This window comes from Dermacentor albipictus, chromosome 10, assembly GCF_038994185.2.
Source record: "Dermacentor albipictus isolate Rhodes 1998 colony chromosome 10, USDA_Dalb.pri_finalv2, whole genome shotgun sequence".
Taxonomy (NCBI): Eukaryota; Metazoa; Arthropoda; class Arachnida; order Ixodida; family Ixodidae; genus Dermacentor; species Dermacentor albipictus.
In genome coordinates this window covers 77,366,172-77,391,801 of record NC_091830.1, presented here as the reverse complement: position 1 = coordinate 77,391,801, position 25,630 = coordinate 77,366,172, and the positions used below count along the sequence as shown (strand labels likewise).

Genomic DNA, 25,630 nt, shown 5'->3' with positions numbered 1-25,630 from the left:
GAATGTAGTTTCCTGGTGCTGTTGGGATTGATCGTTACACTTTCTCACAAATAAATAAAATTAATTTTACAATATTATCTAGTGTGTAGCAAATGAGTAGAAAACTGCAAGGTGCATTGGCGTTAAAATCTTGCGCATCAAGTTTCTGGTAATATATGGTAGCTTTTCATTCCATTACGGTAAGAATGCTATACTTCTGCAGAGCAGCTTGCATAATTACATGATCAAATATGGTGACTCGTTGAATATGCAATCTACTAAAATATAGCATGGCTTCAGATATAAACCAAAAATCATATGTGCTGAATATGATGCAACAAAGGCGACACAAGCACAAGTACAGGCAGGGAACTGCACGAAAAAATACAAACGAAGCAAAACATAAATTGAGAACGGCACCATACTATTTCACATATCCCTTCCATGTACGTGCATTTCACATGGACTGTGCATATACTTGCACAATGAAGCAACTACCTGAAACCAAAGGTTTTTATGCGAAGCATATTACGAGAGCTCAACCCAGCTCCTCAGGCGCGGCGGTGTCGCCTTCAATACCACGTGACACCGTGACGTCACGACAGAGGAGAAGTGGCTTTGGCTCAACTCTTGCAAGATGGGCTGGGTGGGAATCGAACCAGGGTCTCCGAAGTGCGAGACGGAGACGCTACCACTGAGCCACGAGTACGATGCTTCAAAGCGGTACAAAAGCGCCTCTAGTGAATGCGGTGTTGCCTTGGAAACGAGCTGTTTCTTAGGCTCAGGCGTGCGTCGCTTGCTCAGGCGCAAATTTCGTTGCCACGCCGAACGCTGCGTTGTTCGACGCTCACCGCGTCCAATGCGGGGCGCGTAGTCGCTGCGCCGTAGCCCATTCTCTTACACCCCTTGGCGGGTCGACGGGAACGCTGTCGCGTTCCACTCTTGAAGGCGAAGCAGAGTAACGCATGGGTTGTTTCTTCGTCTAGCCGAACCAAATATAGCCAAGCAACAGCAGTTCACCAGGCTAAACAGTGGTTCAACAACTAAAATAAAGGCTAGTATGCTTCGCATCCTGGGCTTAACCTTAGCTAAGCCACAGCCATTTTTTCCTACTGAAGTACTTGAGATGCACTAAAGTAAGAAAAATTATCGCACTTCACAGAATCTTCGTCTCAAAACAAGTACATTTGTGTCTGGCAAGATTAATACATCACCTCACTGTGTACTCTATCTTAAGTCCAGAGATTTACCAAGCGTATTAAATGCTTTAATTTTATTTTGCCTTATAAACGTTTTGTCGACAGAATTAAGCCATGAAACTAAGGGGCTTTTGCTTAACACTATATATTCACATCCGCCAATTGATGAACAAGTGCTCTACTTAGATGCTCTCAGTTCCTTGCATTGAACACATCTCTACCTCCACTGGCATACTTAGTTGACAAGTAGATTGAGTCACCCTAATGAAAATATCAAATACCTGCCAGAAGCGTTCATGACTTTCACAGGACAAACCACGATTTTTCATTTTTTAAAATAATTTTCAATTCCAAGGGACTCTCCGACTTCTAAGATGTAAGGTGTGCGCCATGGTATACACAGGTAAAGGCATTAAGTGCTGAAGTACTAAAGCGCCAAACAGGCGACACAAGAAGAGACACGAACGAGCGCTCGTCCGTGTCTCTTCTTGTGTCGTCTGTTTGGCGCTTTAGTACTTCAGTAACATGCACCAGCTAGCCCAACAAAAAGTTCATTAAGTGCTCCTTGCTTTCGCTTCGGATGGGACGAGCGGTTCTAATGAACTGGTTTCGTGAGCATGCATGTAAACGAGGACTTCTTAAACATGGGATTCTCTTCCCCCAATGCTTCCCTTTTCTGGAACCTAAAAGGAAGCCATACTTCTAAAATTAGGTGTAAAATAGCGTAAAAGGAAAGACATGAAAATCTGTCTGCTTCACGTGAGGATTCAAAATACAGAATCAGTGGTTTGTATTTGCACCCTTGCATTCACGTGCTACTAAATGTAAACTATTAAAGCTGTTAAATGTATGTAAGCACCTAACCAAGCATGAGCTGTTGCTTTTAGTAGCGAACACAGGCACCGTGCTCATTACAAGTATGTATCAAGTCACTAAGCAAATATGCAGTTTCATTGTCCAACTATTTTTTATCAGATATATATATCTGTTGAGAGGCAACACAAAAAGTAGTCAATTCTCACAAAACTAATCAGCATCTTTTTTAAATATTTCTAACTTTTCAATGACAATTGCTCCTACGTGTTTGTCTCCAGAGAGCATACTTGATTTTGACTTTCCCATCAGAGACATTACATAAATATATTATGTTGACTGCCTAGAGCACGATAATTTTCATCTTGGTGTGACATACTGTATTTTGATTTTGTTGACACTTAGTAAATTGGTACACCTAATATGCCCACATTCTAGCTTTCTCATCCAAATTGCATGGCAATGTATTTGATTCTTTGGCGTGCGCTCCTCAGCGCTACGTGGTCACACTGGGCTGGGCTTTTGACATCCTTGTGTCCTTGCAGCTGCCTTCCTGCCTTATATAAAGCGGGTGCGTGAAAAATATAGTGTGGAAAAGTCAACATGAGGTCATGGTGTAAAACAACATCAAGACAGTCAAGGTCATGACAATAAATGAAAGCCTTAGCTCGTAGTCTTCTTACTGAAATGCATGCGAAACACCTAAAGGACTGCAACAGTCTACTGCTGAACTAACAACATTTTTTTATTTAAACAAAAAAGAAATAATCGAAAGACCATCCTCGTTTAGCACCAATGTTAAATACTCCTGCTAATATATAGAATATTGGTCATTGTCATATGTCATAAGTCTGTCATTAGTCTGGTGTGTCGAAAACAGCACTTTTGACACATCCTAAGCACGTGCCCAGTGTGCCCCCCGCATTATCTCTGGTTGTGCCACTGCTCAAGCCATAATTTGAGAATCATATCTGCAAACATAATGCTCAGCAGGGATGAAAATATGATCCTTCAGTTCAACGGATATGACTGGATGTGCCTATAATAAAGGGCAACAAGACTTGTTATGGCAAGCTTACCCACATTTCAATAATAACGGGAAAGTTCACTGTGGCCTTTGATCTGCCATGCAGCAGCAAGATGCACACATTACGCTTGTAAACCCCAGAGGAAGGGTGATTTAGCTCTTCATATGACATAACTCTGAAACGCCAACTCATATTATCAAATGCACAGGAATGACCAAAACAGTAGGCGTATCCAAAGCGCCCCGGCAACTGTAATTACACACAGCAGCCATAACACTCGATGCCGATGCATAACTCGCCGCTTGACAATTCACCGAGTTTGTAGACGCAAGCGCCTTTTCAGGCTCGCACCGCGCTCGAAAACCGCAACAGGAGACATAAAATCAGACATATAATCCCACCATTTCAATACATTAGCAAAAACAGTTCTGTCTTAGGGCTAAACCCCATGAGAGCGATTTAGTGCAGGACGGCGACGAGCGACGGCTTCGAGCGACAAAACGGGCCGTCGCTTGAACAGATCGCTCGATTCTAAAAAAATAGAACTCACCGATCGTCACCCGGAAGTGCGATGAGCGACTAGCCAATAGCCGGAAGCCGGATCTGGATGTACAATACTCAAATATTGCCGATTGTCGCGCGGAACGAGGAAACGATTGAGTTTTTATATGTGTAAGGATAAGAACCTACTGCAAGACCTTCGCAAATATTTTATGCTACTTTTTACAGTAAAATACACCAAATTAAATTACTAAAGCACGCGTCACGCTAGTTCTGACGCGTATTTGAAGCGGTCGCACGCACGAGGGCGTTCATACGGTGATAAGTCGCCTAGGGGCGCTGCAGTGCTATTCTCAATAAAGTCGGTCATGGTCCATGGACGGTCATGGCCACTGTTTCTCTATTAGGGGAATGGAAACGCAGCGCCGCGGTACGGCTTTTCATCGCAGGCGCTTCACTAGGCTATCAAGGCCCCCGCTTTACCGACTAAAAACGACACAACAGCTGTCGCTGCAAAATGGCGGTATGTTATTTTAGAGTGCGTAGTGACGCAGTTCAGTGAAAATGTACCATGCAGTTTATCTTTGTGCGCGAAGCCTCTGCGATACATTGCGAAACGTTCGTGCTTCCCCAGCGACAGAATTCATCGCTTGTCATCGCTTGCCCAGTGAAGGCGCCTCTGAGCGCATGTACACAGTATATGAGTGTGTTGTGCAGTCGAAGGTGCTTGCGGATTACCTCTGCTGGAGCCAGCAGCGATCGCAGATGGATATCGTAACGACACCGCAGCGCTCGCATTTTGGCAGGTGAGGGCTCTTGTGTGCAGTTATGAAATCAGATTTCGAGCGGAGAGAGGTGTTGGAACTGTTGAGTGCGCAGTGCTTGTGATGAAGAAATGCCATTGCACTGGGCCTAGAAGAGCGAGCGATTCTCGGTCGCTGATCATGTTTACGACGTTGTGGCTCCGTTTCATCACCGATGACAGAGCAGCCATCTGAAACGACTGCTGCAATACGCACTCCTCAGCATCGTCGTCTCCCTCGATGCCTCGACGCCTTGCAAGCAACTACAGTGACGTGCCGATAATTATTTACTGTGTGCTACGCGCCACAATGCAGGCAATGAAACCGTGTTGTGCGTCCATCTCAGCCCGAGAAGATGTATGCCAGCGACAGTCAACGCTTTGTTTTTGATAGTGGTGCTCACTACATCACCGATGACAGTGCGTTGTGCGTGTTTTATGTCGGCGGGCAAGATTGTTGATGCCTCTCAGCTCGACACCGCGTCGCTGTTGCCGGAAGATAAGTTGGGCGTGGCCCAACTGTAGTGGATGCGCGCAATAGTTACATGCCTCGCGCGGGGCGTGACCTCTGGTTTTGATTGACAGGCGAACTCGTGCTAAACTCGTACATCGCGAAACCCCCTCCGAGTTCAACTCGGGAACATGGCGGCGGCAGCAGCAGCCTGTTTCTTTGCATCCAGCGGCAGCAAGCGTCAGTATGACCGTCCGGACCCGTTCACCTGCATGACCGACGGGGAGTTTCAGCGTCATTTTCGCCTGTCGAAGACATCAGTGTGCTGGCTGTGTGACGAGCTAGGCGAAGACTCTCGTCTGCGGAGACAGCGTGGCGGGCTTCATTCGCTCACCGTCGTAGAGCAAGTCATCTGTGCCCTCCGTTTCTACGGGACTGGGAGTTTTCAGTTTCAGGGAAGCGTCGGCGCCGAGCGTTACATTGGACGCCATCAAACTACTGTTAGCAACTGTGTCAGAGATGTGTCTGACGCGCTTATCGATGCGGCAGTGCGTAAGCGGTGGTTAGCTTTCCAGACTACTGCGGCGGAGCGGGCATATATAAAAGAATGCTTCCCACTTCGTGGGAACATTACGAACGTAGACGGGTGTGTCGACGGAACGTACGTAGGAATCAAGGCGCCTTCAATGTAAGCGTTACTGTGATTAACAGACTTTTTCGCTGGTTGATCACTTTTTGTCGATTGTTCTACTTATCTGTCAGGGTGCCTTCCAAATGGCTCACTTTCTTGGGAAAGGGGTTAAGTATAAATAGATAAATGGATATCACTAATTGTGTGAAGTAACCTATGAATCCTAATCTCATAAACAACTTGGGGTTCTTCATTGGTGAAGTTACTAAGTATGCACAATGCTGAATTTTGGTCATGCGTAATCTATCGGCCGCACTATGAAACAGCAAGGCATTGCACAATTTGTTGCAGTGTGAGATGTGGATGTTGCGCCAAGCCGGTTGTGCCTATGCATTTGTGGCGAAATGAAAATGCATTGAGAATCTTAGTGTGTTGGCTTGCATGAAGAAAATACTTCAGATTGTTTGCTCTGTTCACTGTCAATGCATGTGCCAGAGGTTCAGTGCATCTTCTTTTTTTGGGGGGGCGGCGTTATTCTGGATGGATAAATTGTATATTTTCGTCTCATAATGGGGCTCTAATTCTTAAGCATTAGAACAATGCACATCCGATACTCTGCAGAACTGTCTGTACGTGAAGATGTCATGAACCACCAAGGCATTATTACATATCGGGAGAAATGTGGTGCAGATGCCAATGAAAAGTGGTTCTTTAACCTACCATGATAAAAATAAAACTTGCAGAGCAAATAGACCATTTGTACAGCTTTAGAGCAATGATTACACAAAACGTGATATGCCCAAACGAGTAAACACTTGCCACATTGCCAAAGTAGGCTGAGCGACATGCAGCATATATTGACATTCAACATGTCTCGTAACTGTTATTTTTATTGTAAGCCCTCGCTGTCACACCTTTGCCTCCAGCACTCCCTTTACTGAAACGTGGCACTGTCTTTCCATTGGTGTAATGATGATAATGGTAACGGCAGCAGCAAGGCTGGTTAATGCTTGCCTCTTTGATTCCTGTGAGTTTAGTGGTAAAGAATATGGCACGTTCATACATACAGCTGTGCTGCAAAGTTTAACATTTGTGATTTTTCGGAGAGGTAATTTGTGTTGGGAAATTTCAAAGATGTGCACCATTGTGGCCTAATAACTAGAGCATTGGTGAGGGTGAAGACGGTGTATTGGTATAGAAGCTTGAAGTTTAATTGCACAACAATTCGACGGGACACAAAGAGAAATACACACAGCAGAATGCTTTGCTGTGTGTGTTACACTTCTTTGTGTGCCGTTGAATTGTTGTGCGATCCAACTTAAAATAGAGCATTGGGCTTCTTTGGTGCAGGACTGAGGAAGTGTGAGCTATTCGACAACATGCCAGTGCCTTGCCACACACTTATGGAAGTCGGAAGGTTTGCAAACAAAGCTTTGCTTTCAAATTCACCTGCTCATGTAATACAAGCGCTGATTAAAAGAACCATCACACAAAAATAATGGTGAAATCAATGGCCTGTGAAAAGTGTAATTTGTATATAGACACTGTTGACATAATAGGTGCCATACCGGTGCCATAATAGGTGCCATACCGGCCTCAAAATTGTACTGGACAGAGCAGTTTGTTTCATATGTGAAGCTCGACCTCCCATTACATGCTGTGCAAATAACCAAGCTCGGTTTGTTTTGACGTGCTACACAACATTCAGTGTAATCTGTTTTTGATTCTAAAGAAGTGCCAAACACCACCTCTTTTTCAAGGACGTCATGGGAATATTTGGCGAGACCTTTTTCAGCCCCTCATAATGGAAGTGTGGCCAGCCAGCTTTGCTTGGATGCCTTTATAGATTTCTGCTCCTGATCATTGTGTGCTATCAAATTGCAGAAGTCTATGCAACTGGTTCAAGGCATTACGTGTTTCTATAGTCGGATACAACTTTAGGAGGCTGCGGAATCTGCACTTCAAGGCAGGTGAACACAAGCCTGCACCAATGGGCACGCACTCGAGACTGATATCGTGCCGCCGGACACACTAATATTGCTCGTTGGAGAGGGACTATTTCTTTAGACGTGTAGGCAATCGGCTGCTGCGCTTTGGTCATCTGGGTGGGGCCTCTCCTGTCTTCTGAAGTTTTAACGCGATAGCGTTAAGGAGCTCGTGTCGCAGAAAAGCCGGTGTCGTCGGCGTCGGTGTCGGCGTCGGCGTTTGCGGCGTTGACCGTGAGCGATAAATCACGGCAGGCGCTTCATAAATAAAAAGCAACTTCCAAGATTGGCCCGGTGGGAATCGAACCAGGGTCTCCGGAGTGTGAGACGGAGACGCTACCACTCAGCCACGAGTTCGATGCTTCCAAGCGGTGCAAACGCGCCTCTAGTGAATGCGGTGTTGCCTTCGAAACGAGCCGTGGAAAGTTATACTGCGGTGTATATCGGTAATTATGAACATGTAACGTACAGAAGTCACAATTACACGAGTTGCGAAGTGCGTTTCCGCTGCATTTCTTCTGCGCTTTCCGCACACGCAGAGCCATCTTGCGGCAAACACAGAAGACCCCCTCCTGTCAATGTACGGCGCTGCCCCGACAGGAGGCGCGCCGCGCGCGCATTGGGACCGCTGCCAGGCGCGTCGCGGGACTCCCTCTCCCCTGACGACGCTTCGCCGTGCTCCCGGTTTAGATTACTATCTATCTCTCTGCCCGTGCCGATCACGACGTTTGGCTGGCGTAGATCGTTTCCCCTCCGAGACACCGAGTTCTTTGGTTCGTTTCGTTCGCTCAGGCGCACGTTTCGTTGCCGCGCCGAACGCTGCGTTGCTCGACGCTCACCGCGTGATAGGTGGGCGCTAAGTCCGATGCGGGGCGCATCGTAAGTGATCGCTGTGCCGTAGCGCATTGTCTTACAGCGTTCCCGTCGACCCCTTGGCGGGTCGACGGGAACGCTGTCGCGTCCCACTCTTGAAGGCGAAGCTTAAGCGTCCTCCAATTTTTTATCCGACTGTAAAGGATTCTGCTTTTCATACAACACAAAAGGACAAAGTGTACAATTATTTGGCCTATGAAATGGATACATCAGAAGTGTGCTATGCAAGGGCTTAAGATGTGTGAAATATGGTACATGCAATTATAAGACAATGTTAAAGAATATGTGGTATCGAACATGCATGTAATGGCACATTTGAATCGTGGAGTGTTGCAGTCATATGCACAGTCTATAGGTGATAGCATTATTAAGTTCCTGCTGTTTCCTTTCTTCATTGTGAATTACACACACCGTTCATCTTGTGGCTAATCAACACGCACTGTATTCTTGCACATAGAAAGAACAAACAGCATGATGACGTGTATGCTGCATTAGTGTATTTTTTATTTACATGGTCCAAGAGTGGCACAAGTTGTCTTACGTTTTTGCCTATTTTGAAGGGACACCAAGTGCATGTTACAAGTCTCCTAATATGCACAGCACAATGTTTACTGCAATAATTTTATTTATGTTCTTGAATAATAAACAAAATATTAAACTGAAAGCTCCTTTATAAGGTGCCTTCTGTGGGCTCGACAGGAGAGCAGTGAGGGCACCGATACTACTCTTGCGGAGCAGCCCTCTGGACCTTTGCCACACTCTCAAGAGCACGTGTCTGGCGCTCGCCTACTGCCACCAGGTGGTTGAGTGCCTCCAGCAGCAGAATGTTTTGCTGCAAAAAAGTGTATTGGAATGAATCAGCCGCATACAAACCATTATTTACAAAGAAAAATGCTCGTTGCACTATTTGTACTAAGTGCCCTTAACTGTGGAAGCCTCTAGTGTAGTATGCATAATAAAACAATGCGTTGGGACAACGTTGCTTTATTTTTCATAACTGGGGTTTTCTTTTTCAGAGCCAATTGTCATGTTGATTAGTGTGCCAGCAGCTGAGGTGGCCCCGCACCTTCACGAGTCCTCTACTGTCAGCACCACAAACCTATTTTTGTTAGCTGCAAAACAAATGCCTCACCCTACAATCCCGTCTTATACGAGCTGATTGCATCCTATGCCTACAAACATCATATTTTTGTCCCATTATGCAATTTTCTACCATCCTCGGCTGTAGTTCTCTCTCCTTGACATCCATTCTGTAATGCTTATGTAATCACCTGATATGAATTGGCAACAAGTGATCGAATACGTGCATGGCCTGCCTGCCGATTCCTTTCTTTTTTAATCTCAACTAGCATATCAGTTGCCACGGTTTACTACGCCACTGTCTTCCTGCCTTAATGCTATCTGCAACAATTTTTGTTACTTCGCTTTCTACACAGTCCTTGACATTTCAAGTTTCTTTGTTAACCTCCAGGTTTATGTCCCATATTGCATAACCGGTGGAATGCAATGATTCTAGACTTTTTTCAGGGATATCGGTAACGTGGCGATCACGATTCGGTAATGCCTTCCATGTGCTGTTCAACCCATGAAATTTTTGTATAAGTTTCCTGCTTTATATCAGTACTTGCTATTGATATTTCACTTGGATAAAGATACTCTTCCATAAATTTTGCTAGCTTAATGTCACTCATGAATTTCTGTTACCTCACCAAGTTAGTGAAGGTTACCTTCATCTATTCCATATTTTCGCGGGCCCACTTGCACGTAAAAGCACGAACACTCATTGGTTCTCACTGCCTTCTTTAAACTGCTGGACATTCAGTTCGTTACTACGAAAGTGACTTAATCCGTGCACTCTTATTATGCTAAATATGAAACAGTAGAAACATACTTATCTGCAGTTTGTCGATGTCTCCTTCACTGTGTTGGTAGCCAGATCCATCGGCGGTACCACCTCCTTGTCGCATCGTAGCTATATAGGATGTCTGCCTTTTGCCCACACTATGTAATGTTCGTGACGCTCGCAGTCACGCAGAGTGGAGGAACTAGGCGCACTCGCAGAAGCAGCACCGGACAAGTTGTTTCTTCAGCACTTCGCCGTGAACAGTAGGTGCGCGTTGCGATCTGTAAAATCGCCGAAGCTATTGGCAGTCTTACCGGGTGCACGGGAAGATTGCCCGCGGAGGAACAGAACTATCCAAGAAATAGCGGCCTTCGTCGAGCCTGATCTCTACGTCGCGCACTGCAAGCTCGTTGTACGGGTTTGTTTACACTGGGCCTCTCTGATGCTTAGCCGCCATGCTTGCCCGGTGAACGGATGTGATGACGCCACTACAGCGCTCCCTCGTGGTATAATGCGAAGCGTACTAAATTACAAATTAGTCGAAGACGCATTCAGTGCACATCTCGTAAGCTTCAAAATGCTTCTAAACCACGTTAAAGTAACTAATAATATTGTACTAAATGCATTTGTTTTACAGCTTGCTTCTGCATGTAATGCACTCGGTGGAACGACAAACAAGTGAAAGAAGGCACGACCATGCACCGACAGTATGATCACGTGAGCCCCAGTTTGTCGACCGCCCAGAAGGCAACGCCCAAGGAATGATAGCCAGCCAGAGTGAATCTAGATAAACCAATGAAACTGGAGGCTTGTCGAAAGATAAACTGTGTCTCGGTACCATTCGTGCTTTCATCTTGGGGTGTCGCCAGAGCTCGTGAAGATCCCGAGTTTCGCCAAACTCGGCGCATCCTGCATAGCACCCCAGCTCCGAGTGAAAAAGTAGAGCGCTCGCTACGCGTTCCTTTGAACTGTGGCTGCCTGTTCTCCAAATAGCAAAGCTGTGTGTTGTTTGCTCAGGGTGCGTGAGCTATACATCGCCATGTTCGGGGACAGCCTCCTACAGTTGAAGCAGAAGATTACGCTACGTTTTGTTCTCTATTGCCGCAATAGTAGAACGGGCATTCTACTCTCTCTCAGAAGGACAGAGTGAAAAGCACATTTCACACTCTCCTTGGTGACGGAGTGAACGATGCATTTCACTCCACTCGACATTTTGCGAGAGTAAAACAATGCTTTGAATAGTAAATCGGCCGCTTCACTCCTGCGATACCCTCCCTAGTTTTTAGAGTGTATTGCGCATAATCAGTTCTACTAATATTCCTGTCTTCATATTTTATCCGTCCAGTGATCTATTATTGTATATAAAACAAAAATAATTTTCTTATACAATGTCTTAAATCGGAAATTATTTCTTACAGCCACTGATAGAAAAATTGCTGACCATATTTAACAGCAGCGCAAGAAAACTGTGCAAAGAACACAGATACACACGAGCGCTGCCTGTGATCTTCGTCTTTTTGCGCTACAGTTGAATGTTTCCAGCTTTCACCAGATAGGCTAATTTTCTATTTGAGCCCAGCTGCATATTGACATGACATTTGTTATTATTTAATGATTATGTGACGCGAGATAGAAAACTGCACAAGACACATCTTTAAATGAGAATGGAGGCTAGAAGTGGTAAACAGTGGTCGAAAAAGGAATATCGGTTGCAGTCAACGCAACCGCCATCACGAAGAGAAATTCCGTTTCAACACGTTGGCTTCAGCGGCAGTCCTGGTTCACCCATTATTCACACGATAGAAAATTTTCATTACACATCACACTTCTGTAGAGTGAAGCAGAAAAGAAATATGAAGTAACGGAAAAATTTAAACAGAAAACGGGAGAAATTTTTCTGTGCCTCAAAATGGATAATAGTTTTATTCTACATATTCTGTGAAATAAAACACAATATTATTAAAATAAAAGAATAACTTTAAAACATGAAACAGAGCTTTTTCTGTATACAAAACAGATAACTGTCTTTAAACACAGAATTTCAGCTAAGGTAAAACTGAAAGAACGTGTTTATTAACACCGAAAGTAAAAATAGAAAACAGAGCATTACCGAAATTTTCTTGCAAGGCAACTGCCGAAAATTTTTTTTCTTAAGGAAACGTTTTCTACAGTGTACGTGGTGCGTAAGCTTAACACGTCTGCGGCTTTGTGCGCATCTTTTTGAGAAGACCCTCTGCGACCCAAATGACGAGGTGCTCTGTATACTCGACGCTCAGCAGTCTTTTGGTCTGACGATTGAATGCATCTGAGATACCGTGCGGGCAACACTTGCCGAGAGCCTTCTTTAGGCACAACGTAGCAACAGCTCGTTTAACGAGCTTAGTGCAGGCGCTCTTCAAAGGCAGTAGTGGTTTTTTTGGCGCGCAGTTCATAGCACAAGTAGTCAGCAACAAGTTTGCAACGGAACCGGATATCCAAAGGCACTACGGGGTGCCTCATGATCAGATCGTGATTTTGGCGCGTAAAACCCCCTAATTAAGTTATTATTCTTTGAGTTTGTCGAAAGCTTCTTCAAAATGGGGAAAAAAGTGCGTCGACGCGTACGTTAACGTCTAGGCTGGAGCTGATATTGTTAATGAATGAGGCTAGTTAGGCGATTGTTGGGGAATCCATGTCGGCAAGGGTGAACAAAATTTACTGAAAACAGAACATTCATCAAGTGCGAACAAATTATCTGCTCCACTGTTGTTGAAGGGAGACTTGTAATGGAGATAGGGTGGCGGTTTTCTTTTTTGGCGATTATTTGGGGCCGTTTTTTGGTATACGAATTCTTTTGCCCCCTTTCCAGTCATGAGTTACAATGCCGCTCGCAAGAGACTGCGGAAAACGTGCGATAAAAGAGCGTCGGAAATGTGTTTTTTTTTGTTCTTTAGGATTTTTGCATTCATACAACCGGTTCCTGCTGGCGCCGTTTTCACGACTCAATTATTTTTATTATCCCGTTAGTTTCGTATGGTATACCAAGCATCTCATGGTGATCAGAGTGTGGTTAATCTGGCAGATCGCCTGTGGGCTGCTCACTAGACGTTGAAAAGAGGGCAGACGAGCTTTTCGCAGACATCCTGCTTACGCGCGGGTAAGTAGAGGTCATCACGCAGTGATATAGCCGTACAAGGTTTATGCAGGGTCCTTCAGTACTTCTGACCCTGGTTTAGGGTTGATAGCTTTGCCAGAGTTTTTGAGTGTTATTCTGTAGCACAGGCGGTGATATAGATGGTAGCAAGGAACGTTTAGTGTTGGCGGCAAGAGAATCGAATTTCTTTTCAATGATGCGATACGTGCTGAATGCTGAAAGCGTGTTACGTACTTTGGCCAACAAAAATAGAGCGTTCTTTCTTGTTTTTTAGTCGCTTTAACGTCCTGGTAAACCACGGTGAAGCAGGGCATTCTCCTTGCGGCGACGGTGAGTACGCATTAATAAACTAATTATCTTAGTTTTTATACAGAAACTAGTTCAACTCGCCTGAAAGCTGTGAAAAGACATTAATAAAATATATACAAAGGCCGTTCAAATCCTTGTTAATGGCGCCACAGGCACCTTTATCATAAAGAGTTAGCGTTCTTGTTATGTTCTTAATGCGTCACAAGGAGTTGTACCGTGAAGTACTGCGTGACCACTTAGACCAAGTATGTGTGTAAATGGCGGAATGTGATAGGGCTGGGTTGTGAGCACGAGGTCTAGTATGTTAGGCGAACGTGCGTTTTCGCTTTTAGTGTTCACGACAAGCTGAGACAAACTAAAAGTGAGGTATGTTTTAACGAAATCGCTTTTGGTGGAATGTTTCGATGCCGTGAGATTGAGATCATTCCACGTTGTTGAGGGAAACTTAAAATCGCCGAGCAAGAGCAACACTGTGCGAAGGTGCGATACGAGCAGAGAATGAAGCGCACCATGGAATTGGTTGATGAAGGAACAGTCCGGAGGTCGGTAACACGGGCTGATATTCAGGGGTAGGCGCAAAGGTTGCGAACATATGAAAATGCATTGTAGATCACTGTGGTTAGTAACTTGATAGCAGCGTAAACTATTGTTAGTACACAATTAGGGCTCACCAACCTCGCCTGTTGACGCGGTCGTGCCGAACGGTGTCGAAGCCTGGTAAGCAAGAAAGTATTTAGGAATCGATAACGGAAAGATGCCACCATCCTTTAGGTCATGCAATTACTTTGCTTTCTGTAATGACAATTAGGTTACGCTAGGAATCATGCTTATCAAAAGAATAGACGTCGCCGTAGCACCGTTTGTAGTGCAACGCATGCGTAATCCGGAGATTGTGAGTTCGGCTCGAACCTGCGAGAAATTATCTGTTCTTGCCCATTCATTTCCATTTTCTTGATTGTTTGATAAATTTCCATTTTAACCACAGCTAATTTCCTGGATGCTTTCCTTCGCTTCGTAGTTTGTTGGCTTTATACGGTCATGATTCATATGGTATATATGCCGTGATTTACATGTTCATTGAATGTTTTGCCTATGCAATATCTGTAATTTTCTTATATAAAACGCTTGCAGTATCCTGTGGTTCAATTGCTGCATTTCCCTTGTGAGGGCAGATACGCTGGAAAACATTGGGGTGCATCCGCACGATCGGCAATCGGCAGCCAAGTGAGATAGAGTTGCATTTTCCTTGGACAGTTCGTGTTGTCGAAGACATGTTTGGAGCTTGTTCCACGTTGCCGAACGTAAAAGTTTCGGTACTACATGGGCATTTGATAAACGATGCTTGCATTACAAGAAACAAAGGAACAAGTGTGCTTGACGTGGCATACGCTTTGACTTGTGAAAGAGGCAGTTTCGCCCCTTTTCCCTACCTGGGCGTAGGCATATGAAAGTATTTGGCGACGGAGAATGGAGTCTCCAGACCGTACCGCTAGCCTCCATGAGAAGCAGGCGTTGAGCAATCCCCATACGTGGGCCGATCCCGAAGACAGTGCAATGCCGGGCGGAGCCGCAGCGGAGGTGCAGTTTGCCATTAAGGGGCCACCATACACAGCTTCACTGTTCATCCTTCGTGACAGAGTGGAAGGGCACTGAGAATTTTTTCGCTTGCTCATGGGGGTATTTCACCATTGTTTACGTGAGTACGAGTGATTGAGAAGGTCACGTGTTGTCTTTTTTGCACAATCCGAATACAAGCTGCGTTTCTGTACGCTGTATGCGTGATTACATAAATGCACGGACTGTACGCTTCACATTGCTCAGTACATGTAGTCTCTGCATTACGAGAGGGATGAGCCATTGCACTTCTTGCTTGCTTAATGGGGTACGCGCCCACTGTTGATGATGATAGCTTTTGCATCACTGGACCGGACTACGATTTCTTTTCAAGGTCATCGGGGGTATAAGCCACTTCAGGCTTTCGCCTTAACATATTGGCCTAATGATTAAGGCTCCATGCTGTTGCGCTAGGTCACCAAGGTCAGAATACAGCCGCTCGAACAGCTCTTCTTTGGTGTTTTTGTAAATGAGGAATTTTCGGTTCGCTGCAAATGTACAAGTTCAATGTTATTGAGCGTGCCATTGGGTTCTGCGGTACAGTGTAAATATACCCAACATGCTTTTAAAGTAAGGTTTTCTTTGCGAACCCTCCCAGACTTTGCTTACCGTGCTCCTGGTGCTTTTGGGTCCTGTCTTGCAGAATTGTTCACGCCTGAAAATACACTGAATTAGGTTTCCGATGGTCGGATCGAACTTCTGCCTCCCACCACAGCAGTCCGATGCCCTAACCATTAGGCAGCAATCGCACGCGTATGTCTACCGAGCCAGCTCGTTCTTTCAAATGATTGCGCCACAGTGGTTTAGCACAGTGTGTGACAGTGGTGCGCGAGAGCGCATGCGCGCGCGACAGTTTCCTTTACGCTATAAACACGCAGGAACGAAACGAGCACGTTTATAGCATTTCAATAACCACTTTTTACCAAACCCTCGCTTCACGTAGGTTACAAAATGTGCGATATAGATCCGCATACATATTTTCCAAACTCGATGTCCGTTCAGGGTTCTGGCGAATTCCCCTCAGCGAAAAAAAAAAGTGATTCGCTAACCACCTCCATCTGGACCCTCTGGACGTTTCCTTTCTTTAGTAGACTACCATTTGACGCCGCCTAATTTTCCTATTATTATCTGAGAAACTATATAAAATATTTATAGGTACCACGCAGTTGTTTGCCATTTGAATCATACCCTCCTCTGGGGCTCCCTTGAGCGAGGGTACAAGGCTCTTCGAGTTGTACTGCAGCACCTAGGGAACGCTGTAACTGTTCCAACTGCTAAAAAAGTAACGGCAGACCCCATCTCATGATGTCTGTCGCAGTTAGCTGGGTCAGCATTCAAGCGAGGTGCCGGCACACCGCATTGCTGTCGACATCTTGGTTTACAATCTGTAGTGGGGTAAGCAGACTGAGTGCTAAGTTCTTTCTTGCACCCTCGCGCACAGCGTCTACACCTTCGGACGACCCAAAGAGACCTTCAATAAATTTAGCCTCCCAACCACAGCTACGGGAGTCCCGCTGTCACTCTATGTCCGTTCAGTATCTGATTAAGTTCAGTATCTGACTTATAACGAACTACGGCGCCATTTCATGGACGTCCTTTTCAGGCGGAAAACTGTAATTCTCATTGTCAGCTAGACGAGCATGCGTCCTCACTTTATCAGTGGAACATCCATTATTTTTTCTTCTTTTTTTTTCCTCACCGAGAACGACGTTTTAGGAGCTGTCGGAAACTGTTTGGGGGTTGAAAAGCATCGCAAAAAAATGGCAACGTACCCGCAAAATGGCGCCGCACACTGCTTAACACTACTGCAAATTGAGCAAGTTGGTAACAATCTGGAGTCAACAGCTCCGCTTTAAATTAAGGTTGCGATGCCTCGCGATTGCTTATGTGCTATAAAGAATGGCACGTAACCACACTGCCGACAATCACTCGACAGTAGAGAACCAGGTTCTGTGCTTGACGAATTAGCACGTTCTGTTAACCTGCCATAGACGTACTGACCCGACCGTCCGTTATATATTTCTTCGTGGTTTAATGGCACAGTACCTACAGTCACAGCAAGCATACGCATTGGCATGGTTGAGTGTGACACGACGGAAACCTCTCGACGGAAGCCTACTCGTGTTTTTCGTCCGTTGTCGACAGCTCCACATAAAGTGCCAAGGACACATACACAAGAAAAAAAATGATGTTGCAGCCTTTCAATAGGTGCACTGACTGTGGCTTGGTGGCTGCGCACAACTTTCATGAAACGTGGGGCAAAATATATATCGGGCAGGCCAATCGCTCACTCGTTTGTACAGTTAAGAGAACCTGGTAATTTATCAATATCGCGAATGTTGTTGTGTGCCGCCGCTTAACCGCATGTCGGTTCTCGAGGCGTCGCGATAAGCACTTCCATGAGGTACCTGTAGCGTTTCACATCGCACCAGCGGGGCTTCGGTAAGGCTGATACGAAAAAAAAAATAATTACTCTTGCTGATGCCTAATTTTGTTGATTATGTGACTTTAGCTCATGTCTCCTTTGCTCAACGTTGTCTCTTGCTTACAATGGATAACTTGCAAATTGCCCGCTTCTCAATTCTACAATGTTTGCCGGCCCCTCACTGCATAGGCGAGAATTCGGGCAGTACTTGAAGAGCAACTTTGTGCTGCTGCGCCCATGTTGTACGCGAATTCGCCTCTTTTGGCACTTGTCCTTGTGTCGAACCAGGTACCTGATCGTGTTGTTGATACTACCCATAATATACAATTTTGTACTGGTTATGAATTATACGTATCCCCGCAATAAATTTACGCGCCTTCGAAGTACGTGAAAACTGTTTCTCCTTCACAAGATTTCGTCCCTGTCGTTTAGCTTGACGTTTTTATTGCTGCCTTCTTTTATTTCATTGCGCATCTCCCCATATGCAGTGCTATTCGGGCCTTTAAAGTGACGAACAACCATTTTTAATCGTATTTGTTTTTATAATGCAACGACAACCGACCTGTCTGAAAACTTCAGACATTCAGTAGTGACCAGAAAAACGCCGTGGAACATATTTTAGCAGGATATTTTCGATCTGGAGACACGTCGGTGTTTACGAAGACCCGTGCTGGAAACAACAGTGAGTACGATAGCATTTGTACGTCGACAAGAGAGAGAAGTCAAAGACAAGTCCCGCTACATTAGCAAAAAAATATTCTTACGTTTATCAGTGAGGCGGGGGGAGGGGTATTCATGTGGTTCGGTCTTCTTGAATTGCTGCACTATTTCTTCAGTTAAACCTGCATGCATTTGTCATTTTCTCTCTAACTGTTCTGCTAATTTCCAAGTCAACGCACGAGAGAAGCCAGGGGCGCAATAACGTAAATATATTCCGAACTTTTCTATTCAGATTCTTCAATCAGACCTCCACGATTGGCCAGTAACTTTTTTGTACCCCCGCAACTTCACCTGTCTGTCACGCGACGTCACGAAAACCGCGATAGCTCCCCATCTGATATGACGTGTACACACTGATTATGCATGATTTGATCAAATAAAAGAAACAGTTATTTCTGATTTGACCCCTTTTCGCAATTAGCCGTCAGATATTGGCCAAAGTTTTCGGGCTGCATCTACTTCACCTGCCTGTCATGCGACGTCACAAAACCGCAAAAACTCACCGCCTCAAAGTGACGTGTAAAAGGTGCATTAATATACCGAGCAAAACTGAATTTTCTTCTGAATACCGGCAGGCTGTCCCGCTCCAAAAGGAATAAAAGATGGCTGCAGCCGATCGCACAGGCACTGGCGACCCGCACCTGCCTGAAAGCATGGGTTTAATTGCATCTAATAAACCTATTTGCTTGGCCATGTAACGTTTTCGAGTACTTTCGGCACGTTTGCGACCTCGTTCTGCCTACTCTTCTTTGCTGAGGATCCGTTTCAGCTTCATTCTTAAGTTTCCGTTGCATGCCGCCGCGATTTTCGACGAGCCAACGCAAGCTAAGTAAGGGAAAGCGGACCAACCGCAGACGCCAACACCACCCTCTTGATTCGGTTACCGATTTTCAGTGCAGTGGCTCGGCCCCGTCAAATAACTCTCCACTTGAGCATGCTCCTCGCCAGTTGTCGGCCAATTAAGACAAGCCGCTCAGTGTAGGGAATGTTATTCATTTTAGAGCCAATAAAAATTACCTCCTATGAACGAGGAGAGCGTTTGATTGCTCTGCTGAGACAACCCTGCAGGTGACCGCCTGATCCTTGGTTCGGTGGTTACGCAAATTTGATGTCAGGAGACTGGAATAAAAACATGGTGGAATAGTTGTACGTTATAGGGCCCCAAGTCGCGGTTAAAAAAACGAAACGACGCTTCCACGTGTGCATTGCGCCAGCGGTATACCTTTTCCCACGGTGTACAAGTGACGAGAAATGCCAGCAGCGCTCTAACGCCGATGTTGGCGTCCCCTCAGAACCCCCCCCCCCCCGGCCCAAGAAATTAGAAATTACAACACCACCTACGCTCACCGACATGCACTGTGCGAACCATTTAGCGACGCTGCAAACCATTTAGCGATGCAGAGCAAAGAATGCTTCAGCATTCTTTGCTCTGCATTACTTTCGGAGAATAGCGCAAGCGGCTAAAAAGATATAACGAACAGGCTTTTAAGAAAAGTTATCTTCGCCTCATTAAGAGCTAATTTGGCTACATGAATGCGAGGTCATGTGATGAGGTTCCAAGCCTAGTACCTAGCTCTACAGTAAGGTGTCGCGGCATGCAGTTTCTCACAAATTTCAACGTCGATTTAAAATCACAATGCCCATACAAACCGTGAAGTAGGTCCATCTCTGTCCATAGAAAGCGTGCTGTTTTCACTTTAACCAGGCATCTTCTGACTCTACATGCTGTGGTCTGCTGTACGTCCCTTTAAGTATTTGAGAAGGGGTGATGTGGACGATGACTTAAAATGGTTGATCTGCAAAGCAACATTTTCAATAAAGCTTCTACAATAAAAGAATTCAAGGGGCACGTAGTTACCCCTACGTTGATGAATGCGAAAACATCGCGACCACGTCAGCAGAACCAACGTGACGAACGGTGCTCGTCACAAGGTGCGCACAACGCAAGATCGTGGGTTCAACTTCCACCGACGGTCGAGGTTTCGAGGGCCTTAATTAACTCTGCCCTAAATAACTGCGCATTACTTCTCATTATTTAACACCAAAGGTCGTAGCTTCAACTCCCACCAAAGGTCGTATGTTCGAGTGCCTTAATTAACACTACGTTAATTACCTGCACTTTATTTAGCACAAAAGGTCGTGGGTACGACTCCCACTAAAGTTCAATGGTTCGTAGCCTTTTCATACAATATTTTGGTCGCGCCGCCAACTCCGAATGTCCTGCTTCGTGGGGCACATACTGTTTTGTCGTTAAAATAGAAAGAAAGATTTCCTTCTACCATACTTAGAGCGTACAGGTTATTTGTCTGGGCTCACACATTTATAGTAACATGAGGAGAATAGCACAAAGTTCCCGGAAATATGATAACATTCGAGTTTATTACACTTAGCGCTTATGTATCACCTATGGTACGACGCCAAAAAGCTATGCCTAGATACATGGTACGTAAGGAGATATTGGTAGCGAATGAACTATATGTACTTCTGTTAACTAGAATAGCTAGGCCTGGATAGGAAAACTTATGGTGATGCGGTGCTATTTCCACCGCAAGGAGAGGGCAGCCCAATAGACAAAACACTGTTCGCGCTGAAAATAGCAATGAGAGTACAAACAAATAGACAAGACAGTCTTTGCGCTCGGAGTTGCACTACGCGTAAACAACCTGCCCATCCCCACCATCCTACGCCAATGTTTGCCCAGAATAGGCACACCATCTCTTTCGGGAAATTGAGCGAAACAGCGTGACACCCACTGACACGTGTTTTAAAGCGAAGCTTTCTTTTCGAAATCTTCCGTGTTTGGCGTGTGGGCTGGACAGGCCACTTAGTATGTAGGTGGCTATATATGTGGATGTATGAAAAAAGGTTATTCATGCGCCTTATGAAACTACCAGCGAAAGGGCTTATATAAAGTGCAAGTGTGTGCGCCTCTGTTCCGTGCGACAAAAGAAATATCTACGAAAAACCCGAGCATATTAGGAGAGCTCACGGGCACATCTGAAACACATCGACCGCTTAATGAAACGGGAAATTATGTTGTCAGGGTGCACCTAGAGCAGGTAATAGGGCCGCCCGTGTTACAAACACAGCTTGTGAAGAGACCATGCGTGCAGCCGTCGCTTCGTCTTCGGATTTTCCACACTATGAGACTGAGTCCACTAAAACTGCCCGTCGGTGTTTCTTGCCGTCTACACGGGGCAGACGTGGCAATATTTACTGGATTACTTGGTTTACATAGCCTTGTCTGATTTATTCATTCGGTATGAGTCACTGGCGCTGTGCTCCCGCTCTTGACCAATGGTTCAGAATGGGTATGTCCCTCTGTGACACCAGATGTACGAAATTCCTTAACGTGGCTTGATGCGTGTCGCACATTTCTGGGCATACGCCTGTCATCACCTCCATTCCCTCGACAAGCATCACGCATCACCTTCGCCCTTGAGGCATCACTGCGTAGGTGACCCAAACTGTGCTTCCGCCTGATTTAGAGCTTGCGCTTCGCCGTACGTTATTAACGATGCTGAGCATAAACATACAAATTGAATGACAGTAAAGTTGTGACCTTTGGGTTGGGTAAGCATGAACATTGCACGACATTACGCGTTGCATAAGTTGAAAGTAAACAAGCTTGAGCGATTTATCGTTAGTTGTCAAGCATGTATTATCCGCTTTGCCAAAACTTCACTTTTCCGAAATTTCAACATGTCCGTTGTACCTGCATATTATTTTCATTCTTCGCTTTGTTTTACACGTTCATCGTTCTTCCTGTTTTGCCGGTTGACATGGTGACGCACTTTATTGTTTTCGATTGGGCATGCATATGTGCCATTTTCATCTAGTGTTAATTTTGATGACATTTTTTCTTTGTGCAGTACTCTGCGATATCTTGCTCTATGTTATCTTACTCTGTCTGGCTCTATGATATATTGCTTAGCCAGAGGAAAAACCTCTGACTAAGTCATTTTACGGAAGACCGGCAGTATCTTGAAGTGAATAAAAGTTGGGCTATTATGCCTACGAAGAGACTAAGTGTCAGTTTCATTGTAGCTGATTGGACGCAGGTAACTGCGCAAGAATATTACGGCGACATGGAAAATAACGAAACATACATTGACTCAGAATTTTATTTTGCAGGTCTTTTACATAAATAGCGCATTAGAAAAATAAACCAAGAAAGTACACACGCTTCTCGCCCCATCAACTGTGCACTGCAAGGTATAAATATGACACAAATATTTCAGGTAGAACAACGCATAAGGAACTTGAGGGCAAGGGCGACTGCTATCACTTCGTACAAGCTCGGCTTCCGCGATCGTCTCCCTCGTCAGCCGACTATGATCTTACGACGTAATCGAGCAATCATGCATGCCTGCTCTACAGCCACCGCCATAGCAAGGAACGCCAAGGGGCACCACACAATAAACATCACAGAAATGCCCGTCAGCTGAACACCAGACTGTTATTACATGTCGCGCAGATTGCCTCATAAAGCAGAACATTTCCAGATGAGGCACTGCCTGCGAGAAATGGTTGTTTGTACGCTAGCGTGTTCATCGTTGATAAGCCTGACTAGTCCATCTACACACAGACACGGTAAGCTAGAAGTCCGCGCTTCCGTATTGAGTCTTTAGTAGATAGGGTAGGATTTCAGATGTTGTCCGAGCTATAATTTACTTTGATTGCGGTGCAAATTACCCGAGTTAAGCAACTTTGCTTCAAGATAGGGAATGGGTCAAGTAGACGGCGTCGACAAGCAGCCGTTAAGCTCCGTTGATACGCGCTTCCCGAACAGCGTACACATCAACGCAAACGGCCTGGTGTGAATGACATATCTTGGTTCACAAATGTTGTGAGGGACGGTCGCACAAATACTTGCAAGTCCAGCTTATCTGAAGAAAGCATAGCACGGTGATGGTGAAGGCAGAGCAGGAGCTCATAATGAATATTTAACAGAACAATGAATGCGTCAGCAAACCGCTACATACCAACATAATATCGCGTGCTACTGCAGTAATGGACAGCAGTCCGCATGAAGCCTTCAGATGTCAGCATTCTATTTCCGGTATTGCACTTTCGGCACTCGTCCTTCGACAGTCCGTGCCGGTTGCAACGTACGAAAGTTGCGCATCGTGTCTCAGCGGCTCGCAAATGCACATCCCAACGGACGCTAGATCACAGAACGCTCGTACGGACACCTGACCACGGGTTCGACGTTCACGCTTTCTTTTTGTTGTAGGCCTGGAAGTAGAAGCGGATGAACATGGTGAAGAAGAAAATGGCCTCACAGACCATGATGTAGGTGTGCGGCTGCGGATATCCGCAGCTGATGAACAGCGGCAGCAGGTTGTGCGTGAACACGATGATGAACTGCACCAGCTGGAGCTGAGTCAGGTACCGCTTCCACCAGAGATGCTTGCGCACGGCCGGTCCCAGCAGCGACAGTAGATAGTAGGAGTACATCACCACGTGCACAAAGCTGTTCAGGATGACTCCGAGGGTGATCTGGCCGTCAGAACCATAGGCGAGGCCGAAGCTGCCGTTGAACACGATGAGAATGTGGTGCGCCATGTGCAGGAAAGAGGCGTGCGAGTCCTTCTTGCGCAGCATGAAAAACACGGTATCCAGGAAGTCGGCCATCCTGACGAGCAGGTACCACCAGCACAGGTTCAGCAGGCCCATCGTGACCTCGTCGCGAGCCTCGTAGTCGACGCCCTGGCAGAGGAGGCTGTAGCCGCCACCCAGGTACGATCTCTTGAGGAAGGCCACCGTAAAGTAGCAGTTGAGCAGGACCATGCTGGCATTGTACGCGATGATTAGCGGCTTTATGCCCTCGTACGGCTTGCGGTTCTTCATGAAGCGCGGCCCTCCGATTTTCACCACGTATATATACGCGGCAAACAGGAAGATCAGAAACTGCTTGTTCCCGACCATCGGCCAGCCGGCAGTACGCGGGTCCCGTTCTAGTATGAGCTCCTTCATCAGCGGGTGTTCCCACAGGGAAGACAACATCGTGTAGGGCCGGGACGCGTGTCTGATCCGCGGCGCGGTCGAGAAGAGCCAATTTATTTGCCCCATCGGAGAGGGGAAGCCGCCGCGAAAGGAGGCAAGGCTAGCGACAAGGACATCTCCTTCACCTGACTCGCTGACATAACGAACGGGCCGGGCAAGTCCTTCGTTGCGGTGTACTGCACTCAACGCTGCTACTTTTTTTTCTGTCGCAGCTGCTTACTGAAAAGTGGTTAACCGTTATCAACATAAACAAGCTAATGCCATACGGAAAGGCGGAGGCCATACGGAAAGGCCATACGGAAAAGTGGAGTGGCGTGTTTTTATAAGAGGAGAAGCAGGGATGATCGAGGCGTATAGATTTCATAAATCAAAAGAATGCATTGGAGGGCTAGTAAGTGTGCAGTCGCAATAAACTTCACAAAAAATATACGAGAAGGAAAACTTATAAGGCGATACTCTCTAATGGTTTATTTATTACGCCGCATACCTACTTATAAGAACCGAGACCTTACGAGTGTACAAAGAATCAGAATCAGTTTATTGATAGTAAAAATGGGGATAATGACATAAGTATATTAAGAAGCAGGTCCCGTACTTACAAGTCTCTGTCTAGTGGAGAAGTCATAACGACGTCAGGTATATAAAACAAACTATGCCGTATAAGCAATCTAAGCAGCTAAATTTTTTGTGGTGCAGAACAACAGAGGCAACACCGAGGAATGGCATGGCAGTATTATTGGAAAAAGGCTTCTCATGAATCACAGGCAATAGTATGCCAACTTTTTTGTGAAAAAGGTGTCATTGAGAAAAACTTGACATGTACAAATCTAGCAGTGTTGCGCTACATCGAAGTCGGTTCCTGCCGATAAAGACCGTTCATGCTCTTTCAGTTGCTCCTAGCGCCCCGTCTAGCCGGCGCATGTCTTCCCACATCTAAAGAAAATTCCCTAATCTAGACAAACAATAGATTTTACAAATTTTAGATGGTTCTAGATATCGTTCCGCAATAAACTGTGCAGCCGAATTTGTTCAAATGTAAAGCCACGGACAAGTTAGAAGTTCAATGCTCATTTTAACTTCTGTTAACAATTCTTCCTGTTTGTCTCATGAAGACTTTATTATGTGACAATGGTATTTCGTAAAACTACTCCAACCGCACATGAGCAGAACTTATTCGCATGACGTACTGGGCAAGGCCCTCTAACTACCGAATTTCAGGTGCGCTTGTCATATGACGAGCGAATGATGTGTATTCTTTGACTTCAGGAAGAAAAGCACGTTTATACCACACTTCGACCTTGCGTTCTTAGGACCA

At 45.6% G+C, this 25,630-nt stretch overlaps 1 protein-coding gene and 1 long non-coding RNA gene across 2 annotated transcripts in view; both read right to left on the bottom strand.

Annotated features, from left to right (window-relative positions):
* The window catches only part of LOC139050704 (uncharacterized), a 235,648-nt gene that overhangs the window by 185,124 nt on the left and 24,894 nt on the right, over positions 1-25,630 (bottom strand). The gene's annotated exons all lie outside the window — the stretch shown is intronic.
* On the bottom strand, positions 22,413-24,358 carry LOC139050462 (very long chain fatty acid elongase AAEL008004-like). Its single transcript, XM_070526872.1, has one exon. The coding sequence runs from the start codon at positions 24,313-24,315 to the stop codon at positions 23,521-23,523; it is 795 nt and encodes a 264-aa protein (XP_070382973.1). The 5' UTR covers positions 24,316-24,358; the 3' UTR covers positions 22,413-23,520.

Excerpts from the sequence above, each read along its gene's own strand:
- LOC139050462 (XM_070526872.1), bottom strand. The coding sequence starts at position 24,315 with ATGTTGTCTTCCCTGTGGGAACACCCGCTGATGAAGGAGCTCATACTA.